This window comes from Amblyomma mixtum, chromosome 10 (assembly GCF_055824585.1).
Source record: "Amblyomma mixtum isolate Tamu chromosome 10, ASM5582458v1, whole genome shotgun sequence".
NCBI classification, from domain to species: domain Eukaryota; kingdom Metazoa; phylum Arthropoda; class Arachnida; order Ixodida; family Ixodidae; genus Amblyomma; species Amblyomma mixtum.
In genome coordinates, this window is record NC_143021.1 from 28159190 (window position 1) to 28186519 (window position 27330).

General features: G+C 48.0%; 1 protein-coding gene across 1 annotated transcript in view; it reads right to left on the minus strand.

The window, feature by feature from the left end:
- LOC149325456 (uncharacterized) overlaps nt 1-12707 on the minus strand; it is a 66358-nt gene extending 53651 nt beyond the window's left edge. The window contains exons 1-2 of the mRNA XM_089563960.1: nt 12600-12707; nt 6277-6447 (exon numbers count right to left, since the gene is read on the minus strand). Coding sequence (XP_089420086.1) covers nt 6277-6447; nt 12600-12602 — 174 coding nt within the window. The 5' untranslated portion in view covers nt 12603-12707. The remainder of the gene's footprint in view (nt 1-6276; nt 6448-12599) is intronic.
- Nucleotides 12708-27330: the final 14623 nt, after the last annotated feature.

Consider the following 27330-nt stretch of genomic DNA (forward strand, 5'->3'; position numbering starts at 1 on the left):
GCGCCACTCATCGATGTGGAAGATCAGTTAAAAAAACCGTTATCAAAAAAGGAATTCAATGCAACGCTGAGGCTAAAAAATCGATTTCACAGTCTGCCAAGTTAACAGAGGGCTCACTGATACACGGATTCCGACATTTCCTAATATGGTATGCCTCCATTATCTGGCGTACACGCTGATCACGATGTCTAAAACGTATGACGGTACTAGAAAAAATCGGTTTGCAAATTTTCCCCTTCTGCTCTTCTTTTTTGCTACATTCCCGGCAATGCTCAGGGCTTTTTTTGATGCTTTTTTGACAACTGGTAGTGTGCGCCTTGCGCTTTTCCTTTTCACTTCTGTCACATTTTAATCTGGGACAATGCTCTTTTTCAAGATCCATGTTACCCCTTATTGCCTACATGTTCTTCGTGCGCAAGCCACGTTCTTTCTGAAGAGCGTCATTCGTTGAATTTTGACATACTGGCAGCTTTTACCTCCTTGGCTGTTCTCGCTATGTTGCACACTCTGTTTCGCCCTCGGGCTGCAGTATTTTATAAATAAATAAACTAACATTAATTTATCCTTATCGCTCATAAATTGAGTCGCATCAGAATACGGACTTCTGCAATTATTGCGCAAACTAATCTATAGTCGTCGTGCTAAAGCAGTGCCACTCCCATTACCAATCCGATCTTCTCATCGCCTCAAGCTTCAAGCATCTGCAAAACACATGCGCTTAGCTCTTCTGCATTGCCACGCGCTCTAAAGTGCTAGAAAATAGTCTTGCGGGGCGCATTACTAATATGGTGGCCTACGAATAATTAAAAATGATTTTTCCACCTTCTTGCAGTAGTAATGCTTTATGTATAAAACGTTCACCATGTGCAAGTTCATGCAATGCGGCGCCGCTAACATTTATATCATGTATTAATCATCCTCATGTGAGCACACGTTTTTATTGTATGTTTTGTACTTGTTGGCAATTCCAATTCTTTATTATTGTTTCTGAATTAGTCTGAATAGCAGTATATAGCAAAGCATAGCATAGCATAATAGAATAGCAGCATTATGCATTATGCGCCATAACACCCCATATAAATAAATAAATAAGTAGAATAGCAGCATTGGAGTCTGGTGCGATGGACCTGGGACGGTATTACTTAGTGGATAGTGACTACCCGACGGCCTCCCGGATGATGAACTCAGAGTCAAACTCTGACCTCGACGAACTTCTGCTGCTTATCCTAACTCCCCCCCCCCCCCCCCCCTGCTGCCTCGGTATGAAGTTGTAACAGCGAAGCAATACGAAGGTGGCGAAAGACAAAGAAAGCGAAGAAGAGTGAGAGAGCGCGGTGTGGAGAGAACGGAATGAAGGGCTGCCTGCCGGGGCTTTTTCTCACTGTTCTGCGTTTTACTTCGTGAGAATAGAAATTCCAGAGTTAACATGCATCAGAAATCTGGTGAATCATGTTAACTATTGAATTGAATAATTAAATTTAGTACTTAACTTTATAACAGACCAGCGCCTTGTTATAACCATATTTTTTACTAGCAATTAGTAATTGTCATATTAATTTTCAGAGTTTCTATAACCTGACGGCCATCGCCTGGGCGGCACAACAAATGTTGGCCGTTTTTCGCGCAAATAAAAAAAATTGCGCACCTGAAGTTCACATACTATGTCTCGCCTGCGCTGTGGTGCTCACCACTCCTCGCTGTTCCTGCCAAGGCGGACAGAGAAGATCACGTGGTAGTGTGCCAAGAGGAAGTTGTTCTGAATGGTGCGGTACCAGCTGTAATGCACGTGCTATCTCGAGTGTCTAAAGTCTCGGCTCTTTCGCCGATTTGATTTCTTATTTATATGTATCTATGAACTAGTACAAGGCCTTGAGTCTGCCATAATACGATATGCCGAAAACTATCTGGTGTAAAGACTATCCGATGTAACAGGTGGCGAATGCTTTGAATAGCAGACAATATATGCACAGTTTACGAAAAAGAAATAAAAGTTCTTCAGCCCATGTAAAGTTTTTTTTTTACTTTTATGTAATATTGTTCTAGAAACAAAAGACCGTGGTCAATGTATGTTCACTGAAATGTTTCACTGATTTTATCATGTTCACCTAATTACCGCAGAGGCTTGCCCTCTCCTGTTTTTTCGACAGAGTTTTCCGCATGCTACAGCATCCCTAACAAGAAACTTATATTCGACGAGCATTTCACTAAGTTTAAAATATTCCTGTGTAATCTAGAGTCCATAGACGAAAACCTCTTCGATCAGATAAAACGCGCCCAGAAACAAGGAGGTAGTTTATAACAGGGCATATTAGAGTCAGAGGCTCCGAAACACGGAAGTCGCTCGATTGGACAGCATTTTCGTAGCGGATAGAGGCACTAATAAAAATTTCAGGGTTGATCAATTGGTTCGATGCGGAAGAAAAATGAGAAAATTATTTTATCAGGAGCCAATCTCTTCCTGTTCTGATTGTATTCAAATTGTGAGAGCATTGTCCTTCCCCCCGTTATCTGCTGAATTTTGATCCTTTTCCCATTCCGACTACGCAACTAATGTGTAACATTGGTAGATTGCTGTAAATCATCGTACTAATACCGGCAAAGTGGCACAGCGCTTAGGCACAGCACCACAGCTCTGGCATGTGGCTGTTTGAAACACTGCAATCAATGTTGCTTGTGAAACCCAGCTTGCTGTTCCCGTGAAATGGGAGAATGAATGCCTCTCGCAAGCCTAATTTCTGCGCAGATAGTTCTTCTGAATGCCACTTATTTCGCACTTAGGCTTGCTGTTGTCTGAGCCATTTTCTTCTCAGCCATTTTCATTTTTACTTAATACCTAATCACTCTACGTCCGGCGCCTGCCTTCTCTCCCTATAAATGCTGAAGAGGAAAAGCGCCTTGACAGGCGGCATGTGGGGTGAAACAAATCCCCCTAGACAACAAGTTGCAGATGAAGGCTTTCACATAGACGGCGACGCCGCCGCACAGTTTTCGCCTCCATGGTGCTCCTAATAGAAATACGTTAAAAAATCCTTCAGAGCAAACACACATAGCGAACAAATATTTAAAAAAAACACTGGGCCTCATTGATTGCCACCAATGAATTGTTGGTTCTTGTCCTGTGACTGATGCTTACGGACAAAGCACACGAATTTCATCCGGAGAAATCTTTGTGGCTCCGAACACTGCCTCTGGCTGGTAGAGCAATTAGTCATAAATCAAAGTGTCAAGTTGTACGGAATTATATGTTTTCTTTCTTTTCTGAAAATGCCAGCTAAGTTTAATGAAATTTACGAAGTAAATAGCTCGTGAAACTCAAGTTCCCACAATAAATTTTGAGACATAAGCCTGGTACCGCCGTGGGTACAGTGCTACTATTTGTTGAGCGCATGTGAAATGCTAAACCGCTAGATTTCACCACTTCTCGAAATACGGCGTAGGGTCTCTGGAGTGATTATTGTTACTTGAGAATGCTCCAGACGAGAAAAGGTGTGTGGTCTTTTTGTGCGAAGCATTCATGGTAACAGAGAAACCCGCAACTTCATGCGTGCAGGGCCCATGCTTTACGCAGCCGTGAAAGCGAGTGCTCGCTCTATGAGCTTTTTTCTTCTCTTCCGGAGACAATCCGCCGCCGCTTGTCTGCGGCGTTGTGAGCGGAAAATCCCCAGAAAAACATCCTATAAGTGGGCCACGTGGGTCACGTGACCTTGTGGCGTCATCGCAACCAGCCCACTGGATTATTGTGAGCCAAGTGACTTAAATTATTGATTAATCGCGAGAGGTTGCTCGAGCAGAATAACCTGGCTGTCACAAGCCCTACCGTTCACAGAGCCTGTTATCGTTGGGCAGTGGCGCATGGCTTGGCAGCTACATCAATGTACCAGGGCTGGTATGAGGACTCTAAGGGATCTATGAAGGTAAAGTCGAATTGACCGATTCCACATATATGGGCATTAATCCCCTAAGGCTATCGCGTTATAACATTAAGGCGCATCTTAAGCGCACTTTCCAATTTTTCTCCTCTGGAATTCCTTTCATAGAAGACAGATTACCATAGCAATAAGTAGAAAAGGACCTAAGTAATGTACAGGCTCCAGCAAATAGTACCTAAAAAGGCTATGGAAGTCCGGGACATCGTCTGTTTTAAACGCCATCATTCGCTGCAGCGTCTGTTTCGAGAAGAAAAAAGACATTCTCTAATAGCGACCATTGCTATTAGAAAAAAATTGAAAACGTGTACTAAGAGCACGTGAGAATATCCAAAAAACGAAAACAAATTCCCAAAGTAGATTTCAGGTACGATACCAATGCCCTTTCCGGATTGCCACGCTCTGCACACGCATCGGTTTCTCCGAGATGCAAAAATGCTTTCGAGTCACATACCCTAATTTATGATGGCATTGTCGTGACCGTACTTCTGGCCACGTGGGCCGTATCAAGCAGCTACCGTGCACAGTCGACAAGGCCGACGACCTCGCGACGGCGGTGGTACAGTGGGGTGTTTAGAATGCCCCCTCCGAGCCTAAGTGAATTAGTGCAGCGGAGTGCAGGTGGCCGTGGCAGCAGCGACGAAGGCAGGAGATGCGCATGGGGTATTGTCAGCGTAACCACAGTGGAAGCGGAGGCGACGTGGCGGCGCCAGTCACGCTGGCTGTTAATTGAAGACTTCTGTGTCCCCGACTCGTGTTCTGGACACCCGGCGGGGAAGCAAGTTCATTCACCCGCTGGAAGACTGCGGGAGATTCCTTTCCAGCCGGGCTGGATTAGTCAGCATCTCCCCTTCCCATCGAACCAGCTGCGAGAGAGTGGAACAGCCTTGCCGTGGGTGGTAACACCAGAATCTACTTCGGTCCATCCGATTGGACAGTGCTCTTCGAACTTTATTCCCCAGCCAGGGATCTGGGGAATCCGAACACTATTTAACTCGGCTGTGAGTGTGGCCGAGAGAAGCCTGCTAGCTCCAGTCGACTACGGTTGACGAAGACGTTCTCCTTCCACTGAGAGTCTTTCTCAGTCGCTCTATGTAAATAAGTGTATAAAGTTTTTCGTTACCTTCCTCATAACTCAGTCTCCCATCCTCCTCGTCCCATCACCGGTCCCCGGCCATGCTACCCGGGTCGCAACAGCATTAAGTGCGTGAGAAGCGAGAGTAAAGTCTGGCTCCCTTTGCAATATCACACATTTGTGGCGACTAGCACAAAACTACCGAAGTCCATCATGCGATGTGCTGCGGATGGCAGCTTCGCAGAATGGCTATTTGCACTAATCACGCTGACTGTATGCAACCTTTGGTGTGATATTCCTTTTCAAAACAAAAGACAGGAGTGAACATGGCGAAGTCCGGAGATTAGTAAATGAAGCACTGCAACTTGCACCGAAGAATAAGCTCATAATGACCCTGTACGAAAGAGGAATTCATGCAGCAAAGACAGTCACATAACCGATATTTTGAATGACCAAAGACCAAAAGAAGAAAACAACACGTGAAACAAAATGGCCACACACTCATTCCTCGACGCGCCGAATATCAGCGTGAGCTGCTGATGACTGAATCATTGCGCATGTGACAACTCTTTCGGTTAAGCAGTTGTTCGGCTGACGTCTGCGCACACAAATCTGAATCCGGATTTTTGCTGAAGTTTTCATGGTTGTATACCAAGTGTGTGTTCAAGGCACCCTAGTTATCGTGTTTATTATCATGACCACAAAGAAAAGGCATTGTTGCTACCCCATTCTTATCAAATGCGCTTGTCTTGCGAGAAGATGATGAGGACGAATTATCACTGGCGCGCCTCGTCGTCATCGCTGGTCGCTAGAGTGCGAGTCTCGGGCTTCAGCTGCTGCTTTCGGTTGGCTGTCCTGTCCTGCTGCGACCTGACTGCGACCTGCGTTGTTCGCTGTGACCCATCAATAAATCCACTCTTCAGTCTGTTGAACCTCACAAGTCACTCCGTATGAATCACTTCCGGCATAATTCATTTTATAAGGCATTACATTCGCGCTTGAAGTAGGAGGGAACTTCCCCTTGAGTTACCATAGAGGAAATCCTCCATGACATCTTCGCCAGTTCCATAGCGGTGCACGGACGTTTTTTTTTTTATCAATGAAATTATCTAGTGCGCATCATTTAACTCTGTCCTCCTCCACTTTATGCTTTTTCTACAGCGTGCTATTTTGTCGCACAATTAATAGGGTTTTTAAGTTCTTTCTTTGATTATTGCTTAGCTATCTTTTTCTCCTTTCCAAACGGAATAACCTTTTCTGTGGGCGAATACTTACTAGTGCCGGCTGATCGCCCAACTCTAGGAAGCGCCTTTGGATGTGCTGGTAGAAGGACTCGTCCGGCAGCAGCTCGACAGGCGGGTAAGGCGAGTACACTACGCCGTCCTTGATGGGAGCCTTGAGGCCTTCGGGTATGGCTTTCTGTGCTGGGGTCAGGCAGATGGTCCCCTGCGATTGAAGCGGTGAAGCTCCTTAAGCACAAGGCTTGGTTTTCTCTCTCGATGTGGATCTGTTTAGCATGCATGAGGGCATTAATAAATTGTGGGCTCGGATCCTTGCTCAGCGGCGCTTTGCGGGGGAGCATTGAGAAGAACGAGCACTTCAGTTCACCTTTCTCCAAGAAATTTTCTTTGTACCTTCTTTGGCTTCTCATAGAATCATCCTGTTTATCTCTGCGTCGTAGTTGTCATGACCACGGTTGCTCCCTATGCTCAACTAACGGTTGTATGCTCCGTGACTCTGATTTCAACCGTTTATCCACAATTAAAAAGAAACGTCACAACACAATAGTTCTACTGCATCCTTTCCATCTTACCACCCTTGACAGTTACCGTTATTAAGCGTGTATACGCTAAATTCAAGTGTGTGGATGCCAAACAAAAGGCTTTGCATCAAACGTGTGATTTTCAGCGCAGCATGCGCATATTTTTAGCAGTTCTCTTATAATAAACAGCTAAAAATAAATATTCTCTGGCAAAAGAAGATAAGTAAAATCAAGGCGGAAAGCTGGGCTAGTTGGTTTGTCATTGTTACTCAAAAGACTGATGCAAAAACTTAATATTACTTCATTAAAAAATAAAATACTTGCCTATCTTGTTCTGCCTCTCAGTGGCGAATAAAACCCGTCGCATTTGTGTTTGTCATTTTTGGCCATGTCATAGCTCACAATGCTCGGCGCGTTCGCTGCAACTTGCACCGTCACGCTTGCAGACTGGCTCGCGGGGGCGCCGCAACCACCGTTCACATATCGGCCGTTCACAGGTCGTCACGCTTTGCCAGCAGCTGATATAGTTCATTAAAGACACGGATGAGAGCAGCACAATCGTGGCGCGCTAATGCGCCAGCCCCGTGATTTTTTTTTTGTATTTCGCGGGCTTTCTTTGGAGGTCGAAAAAAAAGATACCCGTGAGGTTTTCCTTACCGCAAATAAATGGAATGGTGGTTTCTGAAGGTGTTCTCCAACTTTGCTATTCACATTTTGCAGTCTAAAGCAAATTTTTACGCGTTTCGAAAAATTATCTTAATTGCTAATTAATTAATTGCAAAACAAACAACTAGCCTATGATGCGCAAGCCGGTTGGTAGATGAATGTAAGCGGTTTCCCTGGCCTACCTCCAATATTTTATTTTTTAACCCTTGGCTAAAGTTAGCGTGGACACCCTGTATAGCAGAAGGGCAAGCCAAAGCACAGAGCAGAAACAAATGCGGCACAATCAAGATCGTGACATACATCCAGGAGCTATCAAAACCGTCACTGTTCAAGAAACGCGAACTCCTGTCAGAATAGAGTCGCCAGCGACGGTTGGCTGACACATGTCATCTATTTCATGTATGCGAAATGTGAAAGGCCTATGATATTAGGCATGAGGTCTGGCCTTTATATTTCGCCATGATGATGGTCTGGTTGAAAAACGCCTCACAGACTTTGCAATTGGCGGAGTATGTGGCGGTGTTATTTCGGCGGGAATGATTTTCAATGTCTTTATCTTGTTCGCGTAGTAGCGCATTGACGCACCGGCCGGTCTCCCCGATGTAAATTGTCATGCGACCGATTTTACAACGGGGAGTCCGGATGGTGCGTCAGCCGGATATTACGCGAACACGCGAAAAACATAGAAAAACATTCCCGACGAAATAACGCCGTCACACATTGCGTCGATTGCAAGGCTGTGACGCGTTTTTGAACCAGACCACCATCATGGTCAAACATAAAGACTAGACCTCATGCCAAGTATCTTAGGCCTTTCACATACATATAGGTGACACGGTGGCTCTATTCCCACAGGAGCTCGCGCTTTGACACAGTAACGGCTTTGATAGCGCCCGGATGTATGCCACGACCGTGACTGCGCCACATTTCTTTTCACTCTGTGCTTTGGCTTGTACAGCTGCCATACATTGCCGTATTTTTTTGCAATAAGCCATATAGTTGCCAGTCAACGCTTGTGTCTTTCCCTTCTTTTCTCTCGACCAATTTGTCAGCGCTGTATCGTCGTTTCGTTCAGGTTTCTCACACGCGGTTTTTCACCGACATCATGGAACGAAGCAAGCGGTGTTATTGAAGTGCCGCCGTCAAGCGAAAAGTTGTGCTCGCTGCAGAGCAGTCTTCAAACCTGCAATCCGGCCGGGACATCTGCGTGGGCGAAAAGAATGTTCGCCGTTGGAGGGAGTAGCGTGATGAACTTTTTGCTTGTGCCACAACGAGGAGGGCCTTCACGGGTCCGAAGAAAGACCGCAATCCCGAAGTGGAATCAGAACTGACAGAGATAGTGAAATCGTAGAAGTCAGGTAGTTTCGGTGACCATAGCAATGCTGCAGTCGAAAGCGAGATAACTGGATTGCTGCAGCCGGGGGTAACATCCCGAAAGCTTGGCAGCGCGCTCGTTCCCAATGTGGAGCATTTCCACTGAACTTCCTGTCACAGAGGACTGTGCACACTATGAAGAGGACAATGATAAGGAGGTAAGCGATGACGAGGATGATTGGTCGAGAGCAGGTGCGTTCGAAATATATGCTGCTTGCGTGCTGCCCCTGCTGTCGCTCTCGATCGTTTTCGTGGCGGGCTTGCATTCGAGGAAGGTTTTCGTATTATTTGGCCTCCAACTTTTCAGGTGTTAGCTTAGAATCGCTGCCGGCCTGTAGGCTGATGACAGGAGAGCTGGCATGAATTCCAGAGGACGCCTCTTGCAGCCATTCGTGCAACTCAACACCATATTTGTGAGTTTCTGGGGTGGCAAATCTCGGACAAGTAGCTCGGCATGTGTGCTTACTGTTAGCGGCCTGTGGGACAATCCGGAAAAGGCTGAAGATGCATCAGGCACGACACACGTTTCGCTACAATGTAAAACAGAAAACAGGGCTGTCACCTGTAACTTAAAGGTCCAATCTTTTGCTGTGAAAACGGTAGTATACAAAATGCAGCTCCGTTCTTGGAGCGATATAAGCGGAGCTGATTTGCAGAAGACCCCAAATTAAATGTTTATGAAAAAACTGCCTCAATGTGATGCTATAAAACATGCTAAGAAAATAGGGCAACCCCAGAATTTCTAGAATCATTCCATAGAAACTGCTAGATTTCTACATAGCGTGTTTGCTGTAAGCTCATTCCTATATTAGCATGCAGCAAAGATATACACTGGCGGCCTTGGAAAAGCCTGGAATAAAATAATGTGCCTCCTCGCACTGTGCGCTTAATGATTAAATGTATAAAATTGCAAAAGATTGCGGAGAGAATAGAAGGTGCAGAATGTCTAACTATATAAGCAGAACGTCGACGAGGATGTGTGTTATCACCACTTTTTTGCTGAACGACGCGAGGTCAATGAAAGTAAAAATTTAAATATTAAAAATTTAGTAAGGTGAAGTAGTCAACCGGGAGTGGTCTGTACGGATGTTGATTATTTTCAAGCACAAAACTGGAATGGTCTTGAAAAATTATTCTCGCATCTTTAGGCCTCTAAGTAATGAGACTCTGCGCGGAAGCCTCTGACACTTTCAGCCCATTGCTGCGTGCACAAATCGGAGCTAAGTACAGATAAGGTATTAAAAAAAATTTTGGCATGTGATTGTAGGTACTACTTTCGACATGACACGGGCGAAATAAGAAAGAAGGCAAAATAAGCACAGGTGTCTGAAGTAGCAAGGATTCTTCAGCCCTAACAATTTTTTTCCTTAGCGGAATTTTCAGAGGCGTCATGGCGATGGCCGAGACAGAGATCTGCCGGAATTTTCACACTTGAAATAAAAGAGCGTCATCGGAGGGTGGTTGTTTTTGCTTCATACCTGCAAGTCTATTGCGGGTGCGTTCATGCTGCTAGAGAAATCGGTCGTTTAGCGCTGAATAAAATATCAAAGACTGGTTGAAAGAGACAGAGATAAATCCAATGCCTCACAAGTCATTTGGCGCTGAAAAAAAGTACAGGAAAATAAGTTATTGAACTGCATAGTAAAGCTAACCATAGAATAACAGAAAAAGCATTTCTGAAAGTACAGAGAAAAACGGTTTTTTTTTATTACGATGCAAGGAGTGTAGGCGTAAGAACAAAAAGCTGCTAGCAAGAGTGTTACTGTTCGAACATACCTGTTGTTCGCGCATGTGGGCTGTGAAAACAATATATAACATTTTTCAACACTGTAAGGCATTCAGAGACGGTGAACGAGACTTCTACAAAGCAGAAACGAGAAAAAGGTGGTTCCAAATGCCGCAGTGGATGGGACGAATGTACTTATATAGAGTGATGAAAAATTATTAATTATTTTTACTTATATATGTCAAAGCTCTAGCTGATTGCGCTTACAATATGTAGAGAAGCGAGGACCAGTCGTTTGCAGCTTTAAGCCTCGTCTCCCCATCCCTGAATAGGATCAATCGGTCTATATCCACTGGCACCCCATCTTGAAGGATCAGTCGGATGTGATGCACCGAGCTTGTATGAACTTAATTTCTACAAAAACCTACTGCAGGCTAGTTTGTGCGAGATTGATGAATTAAGAGTTACAGCTCAAATCACTCCTTGCCCTACAAATTGCAAAGTGAGAAGAAGCCCTTAAAGAGAGCACCGCATCCGCTTCTGCACTACCACTAGCCAACTACGACTACACCTACTGCAACCAAAGTAAAAACATCTTTGTCGGCTGTGCCTCATGATATTCTTTAACACTGCGAAAATCCCTCAAATCCAAGTCACTCAGCAATAACATAAAAAACACCTTCCGCTGCCTCAGACAGTCTACTTCCTTCGCAGGAACTGGCTCCCCAAAACCTGGACAAAACGGCTTCGATTGCAGTGGATAGATACCATCTTAAGCACCGGTTTATTTGAGCTATATGTACAAGAATGTTGATTGAAGTGCCTGTCACTGTATTCGTTTCCCGCGCCAGGTGCAATTTGATGGCATCGTTATTTGCGTTACTCTATTCTGAGCCATTCTCGAAAACACTGCGTTACAGCTTTGATGGAAGAGATTGCATCGATAGCTTTTAAGAAGGTGATCAACATACATGTTGACTATACCTGCTCTCTCCAAGTGTGCACTTAAAAGACGTCCCCTGTTGGCGACCAAACCAACTATTACCAATTGCAATTGCAGCGGAGAACTGCTAAACGCATATATGCATTTCCCCCACATGCGTTCTTGTCCTTACGTCGCAGACATATTTAGGGCTTTTCATAACCGGTGCATAGAGAAGAATTCTTGGTAGTAGCATTTCCAGGACAAAGAGGTGGCGCTAATTTTCGGATAAAACTTAAAGACGTGAGAAAGTGCTTGCCGGTGGATGAAAGCCTTGTCTAATGCCCGTCTATGATGGCGTATTTCAGGTCAGGTCTGGGAACAATAAGCGGTTGATTATCAACAAAAACATTGTATTTATCCATTGAGATCATTCAGTAACAGCGCGAGAGTACAGATGGAGAAAATATTTACCGACATACACCATTTTCTCATCATCCCCCTCCCTTCAACTCAGAAACAATTGACCCATCTGCATTATTGTTACCGTACAATATACTTACTTTTTTCCAAGGATTTTTTTTTCTCTTCGCCGGCATTTTGCGTTTCACCGAATGGCTTATGTGACGGGTCATACGATTGCTTTCCTCAGATAGTTTTTCTCGCTAAATATGTCCTCCAAAACTATCCTCGCACCACCTGTTTTAAAAGCAATGTCCAGTTTCCGAGTATCCACCTTTTTTCATTCTTTGGTTTTACCGTTCACTACTAGTAAAGGCAGAATAAGGATGCAGTAAGACACTTAATAAATAAAGTAGTCCCTAGCCACCTCATTCTCACTTGTCATTTTGTTCTGTCCTTAGCTGTCACGCCAAATCTCAGCATCAACTCAGAACTATTGTCGATTTAGACCTCACAGCAGCCGAGTCGCATAGAGCCGGATCTCGCGCATTGTCATCAGTGCCAAAATGAACTAATGCTGGGTTTCGAAGCCGTTTTTCAGACGGGCGTGCCAGTTGGTTCTTTCGAGCAAGCCAAATCCCCATTGTACCTGTAGACAAACCCTTGCGGATACCGCACGCAGTATAAGCGCCGGTCGTAACCTAAAGTGCCGCAATCGAAATGCTTTGGCTGCAGGTGCCACCTACCATGTTGCGGTGCAATGGCCAGGGCCGCCCGATGTTAAACGTCCTCTTCGCCGCCTGCCGCGGATCGTTTGCCGAAGAAGCCTCTTCGAGCAGGGTATTTGCGGCTGGACGTCGAAGCACATTTCTAGAAAACCTGCGCTTCTATCGGCGTAGCTCGCTTCGGGGAGTCAAGAGAAAGGCGGGGAAATTGTTTCCACCGGGTGTGCCAATCCATGGCTGCAGCGCACATGATAGCATCAGCCATTAGGAGTGGCCGCTACGCCGTGAATGTAGCGGTACGGAGCGGGGACAAAAAGGCATAGGGGCGACACAAATCAATGCGAATCCATCGCCGCAAGGACAGTTCTTTCGGGGCCCAACTTCGAACGGGAGGGTTCAGCGTTAGCTCTTAAAACATGTTCTGTTTGAGTAGCAAATGCCTCACACGAATTTCATCATGCAACAAAGAGCAGCCCCAATGCCCTACAGCCAGTACTTAACTCCATGACGAGAAAAACAAAGAAGTAAAAGGGGGGATGAGAAATCGCATTGTGACAGGAGCACGTCGATTAAACACACAGTTCCAAAAACGTAACGGTTAAGAGTTGATCATGCGTCAAGGGCGTTTCCTTTTTTTTTTGTTCGACACGCTCTCTTCAGCTTCCGCTGCACTGCACCGAACTCTTAACGGGTGCGCTGAATCGACTCGAGGACTATTACCGCGACCGTTCCGCTGACCCGTGGCCCGAGAGATAAATGAGGAACCGCAAACTCACCTGCCCTTTTGAAGCACACAGTGGCTGCGTAGCAGTGCGCCGTTAATTACTGTCCGACACTGGAAGACAGGTTGGCAGGCTTGGATGACGAGAGTTCTTTCCGACCTCTAGTCGTATCTGGAAAATGGGATCAGACATACAGCATGCAATCCATCTTGTATGAAAAATCGGAATCCTCCTAACAAAAGACAACGGCATTGAATGAAGAATACTGCACAATGTGTTTTCTTCTTCTTTTGAATCACTCTGCATAATGCCGTTATCGACTGGCGGCGGGCTTCTCGTGGCCATGACCACTTGGTCTCCGTTTCATAAACACCACGTGGGCCCACCCTGAGTGTAAGGCGAACTGTTTTGTTACAGATAAGGGCTTCTGTCTAGTCTTTTAAAAATGGGGCTCCAGGAGCAAATCTGTTTTCGTGATTTTTATTGCGTTATTTTTTACTGTGAAGTGCCGCGTATGCTGAATGTAAGAAGAAAAGCTATTGGTTTTAAATTACACCCCTGTTGTCAACAGGCCCATCTTTATGCATTATCTGTACATTTGCTCTGTAGAGGTTGGACACCTTTTAAAAGTGCAGCGTTTTCAAAGCCATTCATTTCAAATCGATATTTCGACATAGCATTTGAAGGGCGCTCCAGAGAGCCGACTTCAACAAAACTAACTGGACATTTTTTACTGCCACTTATTTTTCATGTTGACTTAAACGAAAGGACAAACCAAAGGACGACCACTGTACTATAGCAGCATGCCAAGTGGCGATGTATTGAGGCAATGCACTTTTCGTAGATTACGACATGATTCCAATTTAAAGGAGGGCCCTAACAGCTGTCCTTCTGAGAATGAATTTCTTGTCCAGCACACAAAAACGAAAACATCAAAACCCGAACACGCCGTCCTAAAATAATTCTTATGGCACACGAATGAGCATGCTGCAAAAGAAATTTGTTGTATTAAAGAAGTTTGGTTTGTTAATGGCTGATATTAACGACGGCATAGGTAGCAAAAAGCTATCGCAAACTTGAACAAAATATCAGACAGCTGCATAAGAGCGGCAGCAAACAGAAGAAAGAAAACTGAGACACGAAGCTTTAACTTCTGTCAGCGGTGTTATGAAAAGGCTCAACTGTTTAGACAGGCTCTGATCCTGGGAAATCGCAGTTGAGATGTCCGAACTTAACCGGAAGGAAAGGAAGTTTCTTGTCGGACTGTTAGAAAGATGGTGCGCTAACATCCGATTGGACCCGCCTGCAATCAGGAACAGGAGTATTCCAAAAACAGGTTCAAATTCTACAACCTTCAGTTTTAGCTGTTCTTCCTGTCAACGAATACCTCTTGATATATGTTCCCCGAATCGGCTGCATCGGTGGACGTATTTTTTTGGTATGGTAGTTACAATACTGAGACAAAGGAAAGCTAATTTGGTGGCCTGTGGGTTAGATGAGTTCCAGTCATTCCGATAAACTTCTTTGTAAACTGGTCAAAGATACAGACCTTAATAAGATCTGCCGCCGTGGCTCAGTGGCTCTGATCCCAAGGTCGCGGTATCAATCCCAGCCACGGCGCCATGTTTGTGTGCAGACGAAATTAAAAACGGCGGCCGTGCTTGAGCGATGTCAGCCCATGTTAAACAACCCCAGATTGTCTAAATTAATCCGGAGTTCTTCCCAACGGCATCCCACAAAAGCGCATTTGTCCCGTGGGGACGTTCAACCTCCCAATTGACATTCACTGTAATAACTTGAAGCTTTTCAGTTCCTCTGGTGTAAGTTGATTTTCTAATGATAGATGGACACTGTCATTTTGGTTATCTCGCGTATTGGGTGTCGTTTTCGTGGCGTGTAGCAGAACTTCCGATGCAAATTTTAGAACAGCGCTGGAACTTTGATTTTGTGTGAAAAAAAAATGAGCTTGTCATATTGCATAAGAATTGAAGGGAACCTTCGTCCCGAACACTGTCCAGAACTCTTCCTGCAATTCCTTCCGGCAAAACATAAGATGACACGCAAAAATACAAAGATTCAATTTGGTTTTGTGCTAAAGAAACTACGAGCTCAATTCCGGGTTCTCGTTCCGCACCCTCCCTTTTCGACATAGAGTGTTAAGGACACCTGCCTACGACACTGTGCTAAGACACGATATAGGGGAAGCGGCAGCTGTCGACAACACAGCGAAATATAATTCAGCAGCGAATTGGTGCCACTAGAGGAGGACCTCTCTGAGAGTGTCAGTGAATGCGCCCCGACGCCGCAAATTGAAATTGGCTCCCATGCGAAGCACAAATCTCCTGTTCTGATCTGCAGACTCCTGAATAGTTTGCTCCATGGCCCTTCCTTTCATCTATAGAAGAAAAATGTGAGCCAGGATTTGAGTGCAATGAATAAATTAGCTCACATTAAAAGCCAAGTTGGCGGCGAAAAAAAAATAGCGCGGTTGGTGAGCTCTTGTTTCCGAGAGTGTCGGGTAGAAGAGACTCCATTGGCAGTATTGAAGGACAGCTGACTCAATACCTGAGCTTTATTACACATTTTGGTAAGAAACGCTATCTTCAACTCTTAGACACATTAGGGAAAAGAAAAGTAAAATCGTGAATAAGAGCAACAACTAGGATTTAGGATAAAACGAGCAAAAATAGCTTAAACTTGGTGAAATCTTTATCGTCAAAAACGAGACTGCAACATAAAAATGCTGCGCACACACACACAGACCAAAAAGAGGTGGAGCGCAAAAATCATGCAAAATTATTAGCGAAGTTTTCAATTACTACGAAGCAAACTGTGATCACTGCTTATCAACACGCACTTCTGAAATCACTTGCTGAATTACTGAAGTCAAAAACACGTATATGAGCGGTGCAGTCGAGAGCATCCTGGAAGTCCTTCCTTTTTCTTGCCACCTCTTGTGTAGTGGGAAATGGGCCGCCCTTAGAGGCGATCGCTTTTACGCCTGGAGCTCCGAATGCGTGAAGCCTTTTTCGGAAACATCCTGACGCGAATAGGCCTTGTCGAGCTTTCCGTACTTTATGCGCAGGTATTTTGCGCCAGAGCGTACCAGGAATATGGGTTCGATGTCTCAACCAGATCTGTGACCTGCGTCCCTGTGCACACATTGGTTTTAATATTGCAGCCTGTGCAAGCACGCACAAAACCACTGATCACTGTCCAGGCCAAGAATGGCGCGTAAGTATCCCCAGGCGAAGAATGGCTCCCGCGGGCGCGGGCCCGCTCCGACGAACCGCCACGAGGGTCCGTCGCTTCGCCTCCTCGGGCTCAAATGAGGACAGTGCGCTGCTGTGGACTTTAGGCTCGCTATAAGAAGAGCGGATCTTCAGCGCCGTCGTCTTCAATAGCTTGTCGCTGGGATGTTTAGAACCCCCTTTGCCGTCAGCCGTCCAGCCGTGGTCGCTGTAGGTGGGTGAATCAGGCTTGGAACTTTCCTCAGGCTTTGGCTTCCGAGCCATGCTGTACGACGATTGGAAATAGTTGCCCGTCCACACCGTCACAGCTGTTAGCAGCATGCAGTACTAGCCATTGGCAGCGCAATACTGCGAGAAATAGGTCTAACTCGTGAGGGCGTCGAGGAGCGCGGACTTGCCTTTCTGGCAGATGGTCTCCGACTTGCTATGTTAGAAGCACTCAGGGAATCAAACGGACTATTTCTGTGCTCCAAGAACTTGTTTCGGCCACTCGCTCGCACCGGCCGGTCCTGTTCATCAATCGTTGTAATGAAAAAAAAAAGAAAGGAATCGATGCGCTCACCGAAGCAAAAACCGAAGCCCAAGCTTCTTTTTTACAGGGACACTTCGCCTTTCTCACCTGGCAGTCCGGAGCGAGTGCTTTGCAGTATTTACTGCAGAGATTTATGTTGAACATTCGAAACGAATGAAAGATAATGGCCTAGGTGCAACCGCAAAACTTTTTATTGATTTATAGAAACCCTTATTGATTTATGGAAACTTTTCCTATGATCTCAACTTCCGCATTGATTTTTTTTTTGCTGCGCCTCAACAAAACGAGGCAGCAGCCACGAGCCGGCCCCTATAGGGGTCAGCAATGTGCCAACTAACTTTACTTGGTCACATGGCCGTGCCAGTTGAGCGGTTAGCGTTATAGTAATAATTATAGAGTGACGGAGGATATTACCTGTAGTTTATTAATAAATTTTGGTTTGGGAAACGTAGGTCCTCCGTTGGTACTAGACACTGTAGTTTGTAGCTGAAGGCTGGACCAACCTTGAAGCGTCGTCCGAGGAACCGTAAAGCCAGTGAGGCGCGCGTTGCTACAAGAGCAATACCGAAAAAAGGGTAATTCGGTGGCTACATCTCCTACCGTACGGCCGCCGACATTGGATGTGCGGCCACGGTATCGACTGCTTCAGAGGCTTCACAGTTCTCGAACAATCCCTTGTAGCGTGAAAAAGTGTCTGTGGCTCAACTGAGCTGAGTCAGGGTATACAGAACGCTATCTTTGCTTTGGATATACAGAACTATAGCTTTGGCTCAAATTTATTGTTTCAAGCAGGGTGTCGAACCGGAACCGAACCTCAACCCGAAATCGGAACCGAACCCGTATTTTTGCCTGGAACTGGAATCGAACCCAAATTTTTTCCCGATCTTGGAACTGAACCCCAACCGAAACGATACAAAGCAACCGTTCCGAAAAGTTCCGGGGCTTGGTTAAGCCGCACATTTTTCGCAACAGGACATACATTTTTTCCAGACAAAATGGCATGTGCCAGCGCACTGATTTACCCACCAAAGCTGTCTGCGCTAGGCAACGTGAAAATGGTACCAAGTCTATGCTACAACTAAAACTGAAGGTATTTTGGTCTCTAAGAAGAAATTTAATTGGCACTTCAGCAGTGTCCTTTCGGAAATACTAAAGCGTTTTACGTCAGACTTATGTGAAATCTTGGGTTTAGTTGATTTCCCCTTTCATATGCTTACGTAAAGCTTTACCCTGCTGAAAAAAAAGTTCTATGATGCAATAACCTCATAGATCATTCATCATAGCATATCATACGAATTGTATGATATATCATACAGATTGTATGATATTCTATGATGAATGATCTATGAGGTTATTGCATCATAGAACTTTTTTTCAGCAGGGTAATGGAATTGTTCACGCTGCTATAAGTCATACACCGTAGTGGAGGGATCCGGATAATATTTACCGCCGGGGGTTCTTTAACGCGCCATGACACCGCACAGTACGCGCCTCTGTCATCTCGCCTCCATCAGAATGCGACCGCCGCGGCCGGAATTGAACCTACATCTTTCCGGTGAGCAGCCGAGCACCATAGCCACTGAGCCACCGCGGCGGCTCAAGTGAAAGCATGTAATCCAGCATATAGCTTGACAACCTTTGCCGAATCTGTCAAGAAACATCTTGTTGACAGCACCTGTACATTAGATGTCTCCGAATACGTAATCCAAGATGTGGCCGTTTTAGCTAAAACACATCTTACGCCAACACTTCACGTTATTGTCTACCGCGTAGTACCAGATTTTGAAGCGTTGCCCGCGGTAGCGTTGACCAGTCCGCGCGAAGCCCCGAGCTCACCATCAAAAACTCCTGGACAGGCGTTGGATAGCTGAAGGTGGATGCCATCGCGGCCTGTGCAGTTAAAAGCCCTTGAGAATTGCGAAGAAAGCGCAGCAGGTAAGTCGCAGTCCCTCAAGGTCTGAGCCGTCGTCGTCGCTCCGCGGCAGCGGCAGCTCGCAACGAAGAACGCTTGGCTCCGACTGAGCCCCGGAAGGGTCGATGAACGCGGCTTGTACAAGTCCGGATCTTCGCGATAGAGTGCTGCATGCATTACGCTCATTGCCATCGATCGAGAAAGCGTCTCCTGCGCACTGCTACCCTGAGTTGCACCAAGGCTCTCAGTAACCCTTTCTACGGCGTTCAGGCACCGACGAATGTTGCCATCAAATCGTTGGCTTATGAATTTACGTTGCCCGTGCTCCGAGTCGTCGCGCATCTGCACGACGTGTATAGCGTAGAGCAGCAGTCGCTGTGCAGCATGAACGCCAAGCGAAGCGAGGGCCACTTCCAGGGGCGCATCCGCGCTGAGAAGGGGTTCTAGGTGTTGATGCCACGGGAGCAGGATGTGACCAAATGCTATTAGGTGGTAGCGTTGGTTGTCGTACAGTTGTGGAAGATGTGCGCTCGGGCGCAACTGCTTCAGCCTTTGAGTGTAATTTGCTGTGGCACTGCAAAGCGCCAAGAAATCGGCGAAGAAGGGCCCCGCTACTCCAGGAATATGTTGGTAAGCGAGCTCGACCTCTCGCCAAGTGAATTTCATGTCGAGAGGATGTAGGGACACCGGATCCACCAGACGTTCAAATATGGCGGCACTGTCTCGGTCCAGATCTTCAATTTTTGATACGATAGATCGTTTAGATTCCTGGAGGATATGCAGTCCTCTCCGCCTTGCTGATTCACTTATCATTTCTGATATTGCCATCCATGGAACCAACGGAACAGTGTGAGAGATGAGATCAAGGCAACGATCCAGTTGGTAAGATTTCAGCTGTCCTGGATAACCAGTGTCTTCCATGAGTTGCCTCGTGAGGCTAGAAGACGTGAATGGCAGCAGGTACCAGACGACGTATGCTCCAACGTAATCCATCATAGCATCTTGGAGTGAGCTGTTTCGCACCAAGCCCCACAACTTCTCCATCCCTGGGTCTAACAGTTTTGCCATACTGTCCCTAGGCCACTGCTGAGTTCATCCGGGAGATGGCGATTCACCGCGCGCCGCAGATCGGAGTCTCTAAGGTGGACGGTGGAGTAGACGGTGTGGCCTCCGCGATGAGGTTCAACGTCGCGGAGCACGAGGTCATGAGTGGCCAGTACCGTCTCTATCATCTGCCGGTAGGAGAGGCCTCCGCTGCCGACCTTCTCGGCGCAGCGACGCAGATAAAGGCGCACGTGTCTGTGACATGTCATGGCCTGCATGTGGTGCACCCAGGTGAGAAAATTTTCGTCGCTCGTAAGTAGCACCACTGGCTTCATCAAGTTGCCAGGCCGGCGCGCGAGCGAGAACTTCAAGAAGACCGGTACGCCGTTACCGAGAGATATTCCTGTCAGAACGTCCAGTACAGAAGACCCGTTCCTCCGAGGAGCTGAGTCCGGCCAGGGCAGGCTATTGCGGATAAGGAACTCCCGCAGCAGGTCCCTATTTTCGTGAGGTCGGAAGCACGCTGCCAGATGAGACGCAACCTTGTGCGCAGAGCCGCCTTTCGCGAGACGGCGCGTCAGCACCACTCGCAGTACTGCATCGGTAATACGGCTTGCATGACGACTGTCTGGCGTCGCGAACTCGGGCTGCTTGTCCGACCAAGCCCCGCATGCGAAAGCGTACAAGCTCTGACACGCATTGGAACCAGTGTCGAGGCCTGCCCTCATCTCTGAACTCACGTTCTGGGCCAGGGAGTGGTTGTAGCGCACTGACGTCGAATAGAGGGTGAGTGGCACGGCCACGAAGACGAACACGGCTGGACATGAGAGGACACATGCCAGCCCAGCTCCCTTCCAGCAGTGATGAGCGGTCCCGTAGGTTTGGGGTGAAGGCGGAGGCGTGTGAGCAGGCGATGCCCGCTCAGCATGCAGCGGCGATGCTAATTTCGCGCTGGAGGCGCACCGCATGGTGTAGCGACGGTGGCTGCCATCCAAACCTCGGAGGATATGCGTTCGCTCCCTGGGAGACATCCAGGACGGCGAATATGCCGGCGTATCCATAGGGAGCAGCAGTAGATCAGCGGGCAGAGGACAGCTGAATCTTCTTCTTTATAACTTGCTACCTGCACGTGCATCGGCCGAAACCCTATGGTTGTTTAAAGAACTTTTAGTGCATGCCTGAGCGTTGCAAGCCGTTTTCATATGTAGCTTGTTTAGTGCAAACACTACTCTCATAGCTTATATCGAAAACCTAATAGGACCATATAATCGCAGACGACAACAACGATGCTAAAACTGCAGTGAAAGGAAGCGGAATCCTATAGGTTATGAAATTGCCAGCCAATTTGGAAATTAAATCGATGTTTTCATAAGCAGGCTGAATTTGTGATGCGCAGGGCCAGTTTATACGCGCAGATGCTCCTTTATCATCAGCATCAGCATAAGTATGCCCTGAGCAGAACAAAGATCTCTCGAGTTTTTCCGCCACAGTCTCTGCTCCCTTCTTGTCTCTTAACCTGCCTTGTTAGTATATTTTTACGGCGAAACACTATTTACATTTATTTACAAGAGGTAGGGGTTGAGAATGAATAGTTCCTAGCAAGGAGCACCAACGCGAACAGGGAGTCTCATCAACCTCTTCTACTTTGTTCGTCTCTTTCATGTTGGAGGCCACTTCTTCTTCCACTTCCACTTCGTCGTAACAATATGAATCCTCCTTACTGTGCTTTTTTTCATAAGATCCGAATCAATGCTGAACCTTAAATGCCACAACTTTCACCTTTCATTCTTCATCTGATCCAACCATGCAGAGCATATTTGTTTGACAAGCGTCGCTCTACTGAAAAATGTTTGATGCGGTAGCATTTGAGCTGTCGTCGAGGCGGAATCCTGGTTTTCTGTTTTGAGAAATTCAGTGACTGGTCTAGAGAGTTGTGAGGTCGTCCAGGTAACTTGATATTGTTACGTGGCCCGAAGTCTATGTCGGCACAAGGACGACCGGAGCACAGGGTTCAGATCACAGCTAGCCCCGAGCGGCAAGCGCGCACACACCGGGCACTTCCAATGCGTCGTCTTCACGGAGATTATCCGTTGCATGGCCCCCCGGTCGGAAAGGCACCGTCTCGGTGCTCATCAGGGCAGTGAGGGGGACTGCAAGACGTAGGGCTTGAGGCGAGAGACGTGCACAACATCGGTCTGATGCTGAGAGGACGTGGCACCGGGGAAGGCCGGAGCGATCTCGTAGGTGACTGCGGTGACTTGGCGCAGGACACGGTACGGGCCGATGTAGCGGGACAGAAGTTTTTCAGAGAGCCCCACGCGGCGAGATGGCGACCAAAGCAAGACGAGGGAGCCAGGGGTGAAGGAGACCACACGGTGACGGCGGTTGTAGAATTCCTGCTGAGAGGTCTGGGAAGCGAGGAGCCGGGAGCGTGCGAGTTGGCGAGCGTGGTCAGCGCGGGTAATGGCGTCGTGGGCGTAAGCAGACGGCGGAGCAGTAGAAGCGGGAAGCAGCGTGTCCAGAGGCAGCAGGGGCTCGCGGCCATACAAAAGATAAAAAGGGGAGTAACCGGCAGTGTCATGGCGGGAGGAGTTGTAGGCGAAGGTCACATAGGGGAGAGCGGTATCCCAGTCGCGATGGTCGGGAGAAACGTACATAGCCAGCATATCGGTGAGAGTGCGATTGAAGCGTTCTGTGAGGCCGTTCGTCTGCGGGTGGTAGGCGGTGGTGAGCTTATGTTTCGTAGAGCACGATCGAAGAATGTCAGCGACAACTCTGGATAGAAAGCAGCGGCCTCGGTCGGTCAGAAGTTGACGGGGAGCTCCATGATGTAGGATAAGGTCGGTCAAAAGAAAGTCGGCAACATCAGTAGCCGTACTGGTGGGCAGTGCGCGTGTGATAGCGTAACGTGTAGCGTAGTCTGTGGCAACAGCTATCCATTTGTTGCCCGAGGCGGATTCCGGAAATGGTCCCAAAAGGTCTAAGCCGACGCGATGGAAAGGTTCGGGTGGGACGTCAATGGGCTGAAGCAGACCGGCTGACAGAGTGGTGGGGCGTTTCCGGCGCTGGCACTCATCGCAGGCAGCAACATAGCGGCGTACGCAGCGGTAGAGGCGCGGCCAAAAGAATCGACGACGCACGCGGTCGTAAGTACGGGAGACACCCAAGTGACCAGCAGTGGGAAGATCATGCAGCTCTTGGAGGACAGCAGTGCGAAGGTGCTCGGGGACAACGAGAAGGAGGTCTGGGCCATCCTGGCTAAGGCTCCTGCGGTATAAAACTCCATCACGGAGCACAAAGCGGCGCATCGGAGGGTCGAATGGGGCGGTGTTGAGGCGGTCGATAATGGAGCGCAGCTCGGCATCGCGGCGCTGTTCTTCGGCCATGTTAGCGAGGACAGAGAGGGAGCACAGAGCATCCACGCTGTCAGTGCCAAGATTGTCACACGGGCCAACGGGGTAACGGGAAAGGCAGTCGGCATCGGCGTGCAAGCGGCCAGACTTGTAGAGTACAGAGTAATGGTACTGCTGCAGGCTCAGTGCCCAACGACCAAGCCGTCCTGTAGGGTCTTTCAAGGAAGAGAGCCAGCACAACGCATGGTGGTCAGTGACAACTGTAAAGGGGCGGCCGTATAAATATGGGCGAAATTTCCCAACAGCCCAGACAAGAGCTAAGCACTCGCGTTCGGTAATTGAGTAATTCCGCTCCGGGGCAGAGAGGAGACGGCTGGCGTACGCGATCACACGGTGCTCTCCGGATTGTATCTGTGAGAGGATAGCGCCGATGCCGTAGCCACTGGCGTCGGTGCGAACTTCAGTGGGAGCGGTCACATCGAAGTGGCCGAGAACTGGCGCGGTAGTAAGCTTCGATATCAGGTTGGAAAACGCTTGTGCCTGGTCGGGTCCCCAGATGAAGGTGGTGTCTTTCTTCAGAAGGTTGGTTAGGGGGCGGGCGATGTCGGCGAAGCCTTGAACGAATCGACGAAAGTAGGAGCAGAGCCCCAAGAAGCTTCGGACGTCGTTAGAAGAACGTGGCTGGGGAAAGTCTTTGACGGCTCGGATCTTCTCAGGATCAGGGTGGACCCCCGTATTGTCGACGACATGACCCAAGATGGTGAGCTGGCGGCGCGCGAAACGGCACTTAGACGAGTTGAGCTGCAGGCCAGCATGACGAAAGAGGGAAAGGATCTGGGAAAGGTCAGTGATATGAGTGGAAAACGTGGGCGAAAAGACAATGACGTCATCGAGGTAGCACAGGCAGGTGGACCACTTAAAGCCGTGCAAAAGGGCATCCATCATGCGCTCGAATGTGGCTGGCGCGTTGCATAATCCGAAAGGCATAACTTTGAATTGGTAAAGCCCATCAGGTGTCACAAAGGCGGTCTTTTCACGGTCCTGGTCGTCGACAGCAATTTGCCAGTAACCGGAGCGAAGATCTATGGATGATAAAAATTTGGCACCATGAAGGCAGTCAAGGGCGTCATCGATACGCGGCAAGGGGTACACGTCCTTTTTGGTGATCTTATTCAAGTGCCGATAATCAATGCAAAAACGCCAGGAGCCATCCTTTTTCTTCACAAGTACGACGGGTGAGGCCCAGGGACTGTGCGAGGGTTCGATAATGTTTTTCGCGAGCATTTTAGTAACTTCCGCATTGATAACTTGACGCTCGGCGTGAGAGACTCGATACGGGCGGCGGCGGATGGGAGGGGCATCGCCGGTTTCAATGCGGTGCCTGACGGCGAGAGTTTGGCCCAGCGTCGTGTTGTTGACATCAAAAATATCCGAAAAAGATTCGAGAAGGGCACGAAGCTGGGCAGTTTGGTCGGGACTGAGGTCGGTGGCCATCATGGTCGTGAAGGCGTCGGGCGACTGAGGAGACTGCCGGCGCGGGGCGAACGATGCGGGTCACAGTGCCGGTAACGGGGTCATCTTCGGAAGAGGCGCGGGACGGTAATCGGTGTTCCTCACAGGAAGAAGTAGCGGCAGTATTAGGGAGCCGAGAGAACTGCTGTGGAATTCGGCGGCTTTTGACCTGTTCGAAATGACGGCATTCTTTTATGATTGCGTCCACGGTGGTGCAGTCTTTGCAAACCAGTAAGTTAAAAGCATCATCCGCAATCCCTTTCAGAATATGGCTCACTTTGTCGGACTCGGTCATGGCGGCGTCGACCTTGTGGCAAAGCGCCAAGACATCTTGGATATATGCCACATAGCTTTCGGTTGACGACTGGGCGCGCGACGCGAGCTGCTTCTTCGCGGAGAGCTTCCGGTCATCGGGTCTGTCAAACAAAGTACGGAGCTTTTCTTTAAAAGTCTCCCAGCTCGTCAGTTCTTCTTCGTGGGTTTCGTACCAGACCCGGGCCGTGCCACTAAGATAGAAGATCGCATTCGCTAGCATCACGGTGGGATCCCACCGGTTATAGGTGCTCACTCGCTCATATAGGCTGAGCCAGTCGTCGACATCGGTGCCGTCGTTCCCAGAAAAGGTACCAGGGTCACGGGGAGGAGCCATGACCACGAAGGGAGCAGAGGGAGCAGAGGGAGTGGTTCGTGACTCGCCGGGTGGAGCCATGATGGTAGTAGCCCCGGCCTGACGACCGCTTCGGAGCTGCGTGGCGTGGAGATCGTTTACCCGGCACGTCCACCAAAGATGTTACGTGGCCCGAAGTCTATGTCGGCACAAGGACGACCGGAGCACAGGGTTCAGATCACAGCTAGCCCCGAGCGGCAAGCGCGCACACACCGGGCACTTCCAATGCGTCGTCTTCACGGAGATTATTCGTTGCAATATCAAAGAAACGCTCACATGATCACCCCAAATTTAAAAATCTATTCCCACCGGAAAAGTTGCACAGGCTGCGGCAGTGTATCAGAGGATGTCATAGTGTCAAGTTGGCGCAGGACGTAATAAAAATTCGCTGTGGCTTAGCTTGGTTAAGCACGGTAATTGCGAAGGCAATATCCGTACCTACGCCATGTTTCAGCTGGTAGTGTAGCTGGTGGTGGTGCTTGGGGTTAGACTTGTGGTGATGCATGGGTTATACAGAAAGTAGATTGAGGTTGAAGAAAGTAACCTCGCCCGCTCCACTAAAGTACCGCGGGTAGTATGGGTTATACAATCCAGTCGAATCCAGTCTAATTCAATCTAATCCAATCTAATCAAAACTAATCCAATCTAATCTAATCCAATCTAATCTAAGGCCGCCGGTGGTGGCACCGCCACTACTCGCAGACGGCGCGAGATGGTCGCCCAGCTCTTCGGCGTGACGTCACACAGAGGTCATGCGAAAGGTCAATGGTGGCACCACCGCGTCACGGGAAATGCTTGAAAGTGCAAGTAGTAAAGCTTTCGCTTTAAAATAAATAAAATAAAACACCTCATGGTCACGAATGCGTTGCAAACCCGCGGCGCGAACAAACCACCTTCCCTGAAGACTGCGTTATACCATTAAGCTATCATCGCAGTTTTATTTATTGCTTGAGAGTAAAACAGTATACTCACAGGCGTCTACCCTTAGTTGACCAGCCCGCATCCCGTGAACCCGTCACACGGGTCACACCAACATCCTGCTATCACTCTGCTAGCACATCAACATCCCTGGAGACGAACACATGCGTCGAATAAAGGCAGCAATACAGAAGGTCAATCTTGCGCGCCATATACCCCCCCCCCCCCCACCCACCCAATGCACAGTTCCCTCTGAAGAGATACTTCAGTGAGCATGGCTGCACTAAGTGGCGATCTATCATTCGAGTCTTTCATGGGCTAAACACGCCCATGGGCACAAAAAGATTGCACGTAACTTTACACACAACGATTGCAGGTAAAAATCTTATACAACAGGCCAGGATCTTAATGGTCATCTTGAGAGCCCGTTGAAGCATATCCCAAAACAGACATGACACTCTTAAAAAACATGAAGCAATGATCAATAGTCTCGAGCGGCTGACACAGGCGGCAATTGAATGACCGTGGCACAAAAGTCTCCTTAGCACAAAGCCACGTTCTGAAGCTTAACGTCGGCAACTTCAGATTAAAAAAGAAAGCATTTGTTGCCAGTTGAACAGACAGTCGTTGCACCCGTTTTAATGCACTGTGTATACAGGGCGTTCCGTATTTATCCGTCGCGGTTGTAAAAAATTCTCTGGGCACTGCGAGACGTATCTATGGACACTGCGACACCTGCTCCAGCTCCAAGCAGGCACATTGGTTGTCTCGCAGTTCGGCAGATGGCCCAGCCTCTCAAATAGGCTATTCCGCTCGCCTCGACGAAAATTCTCTGCGCAGA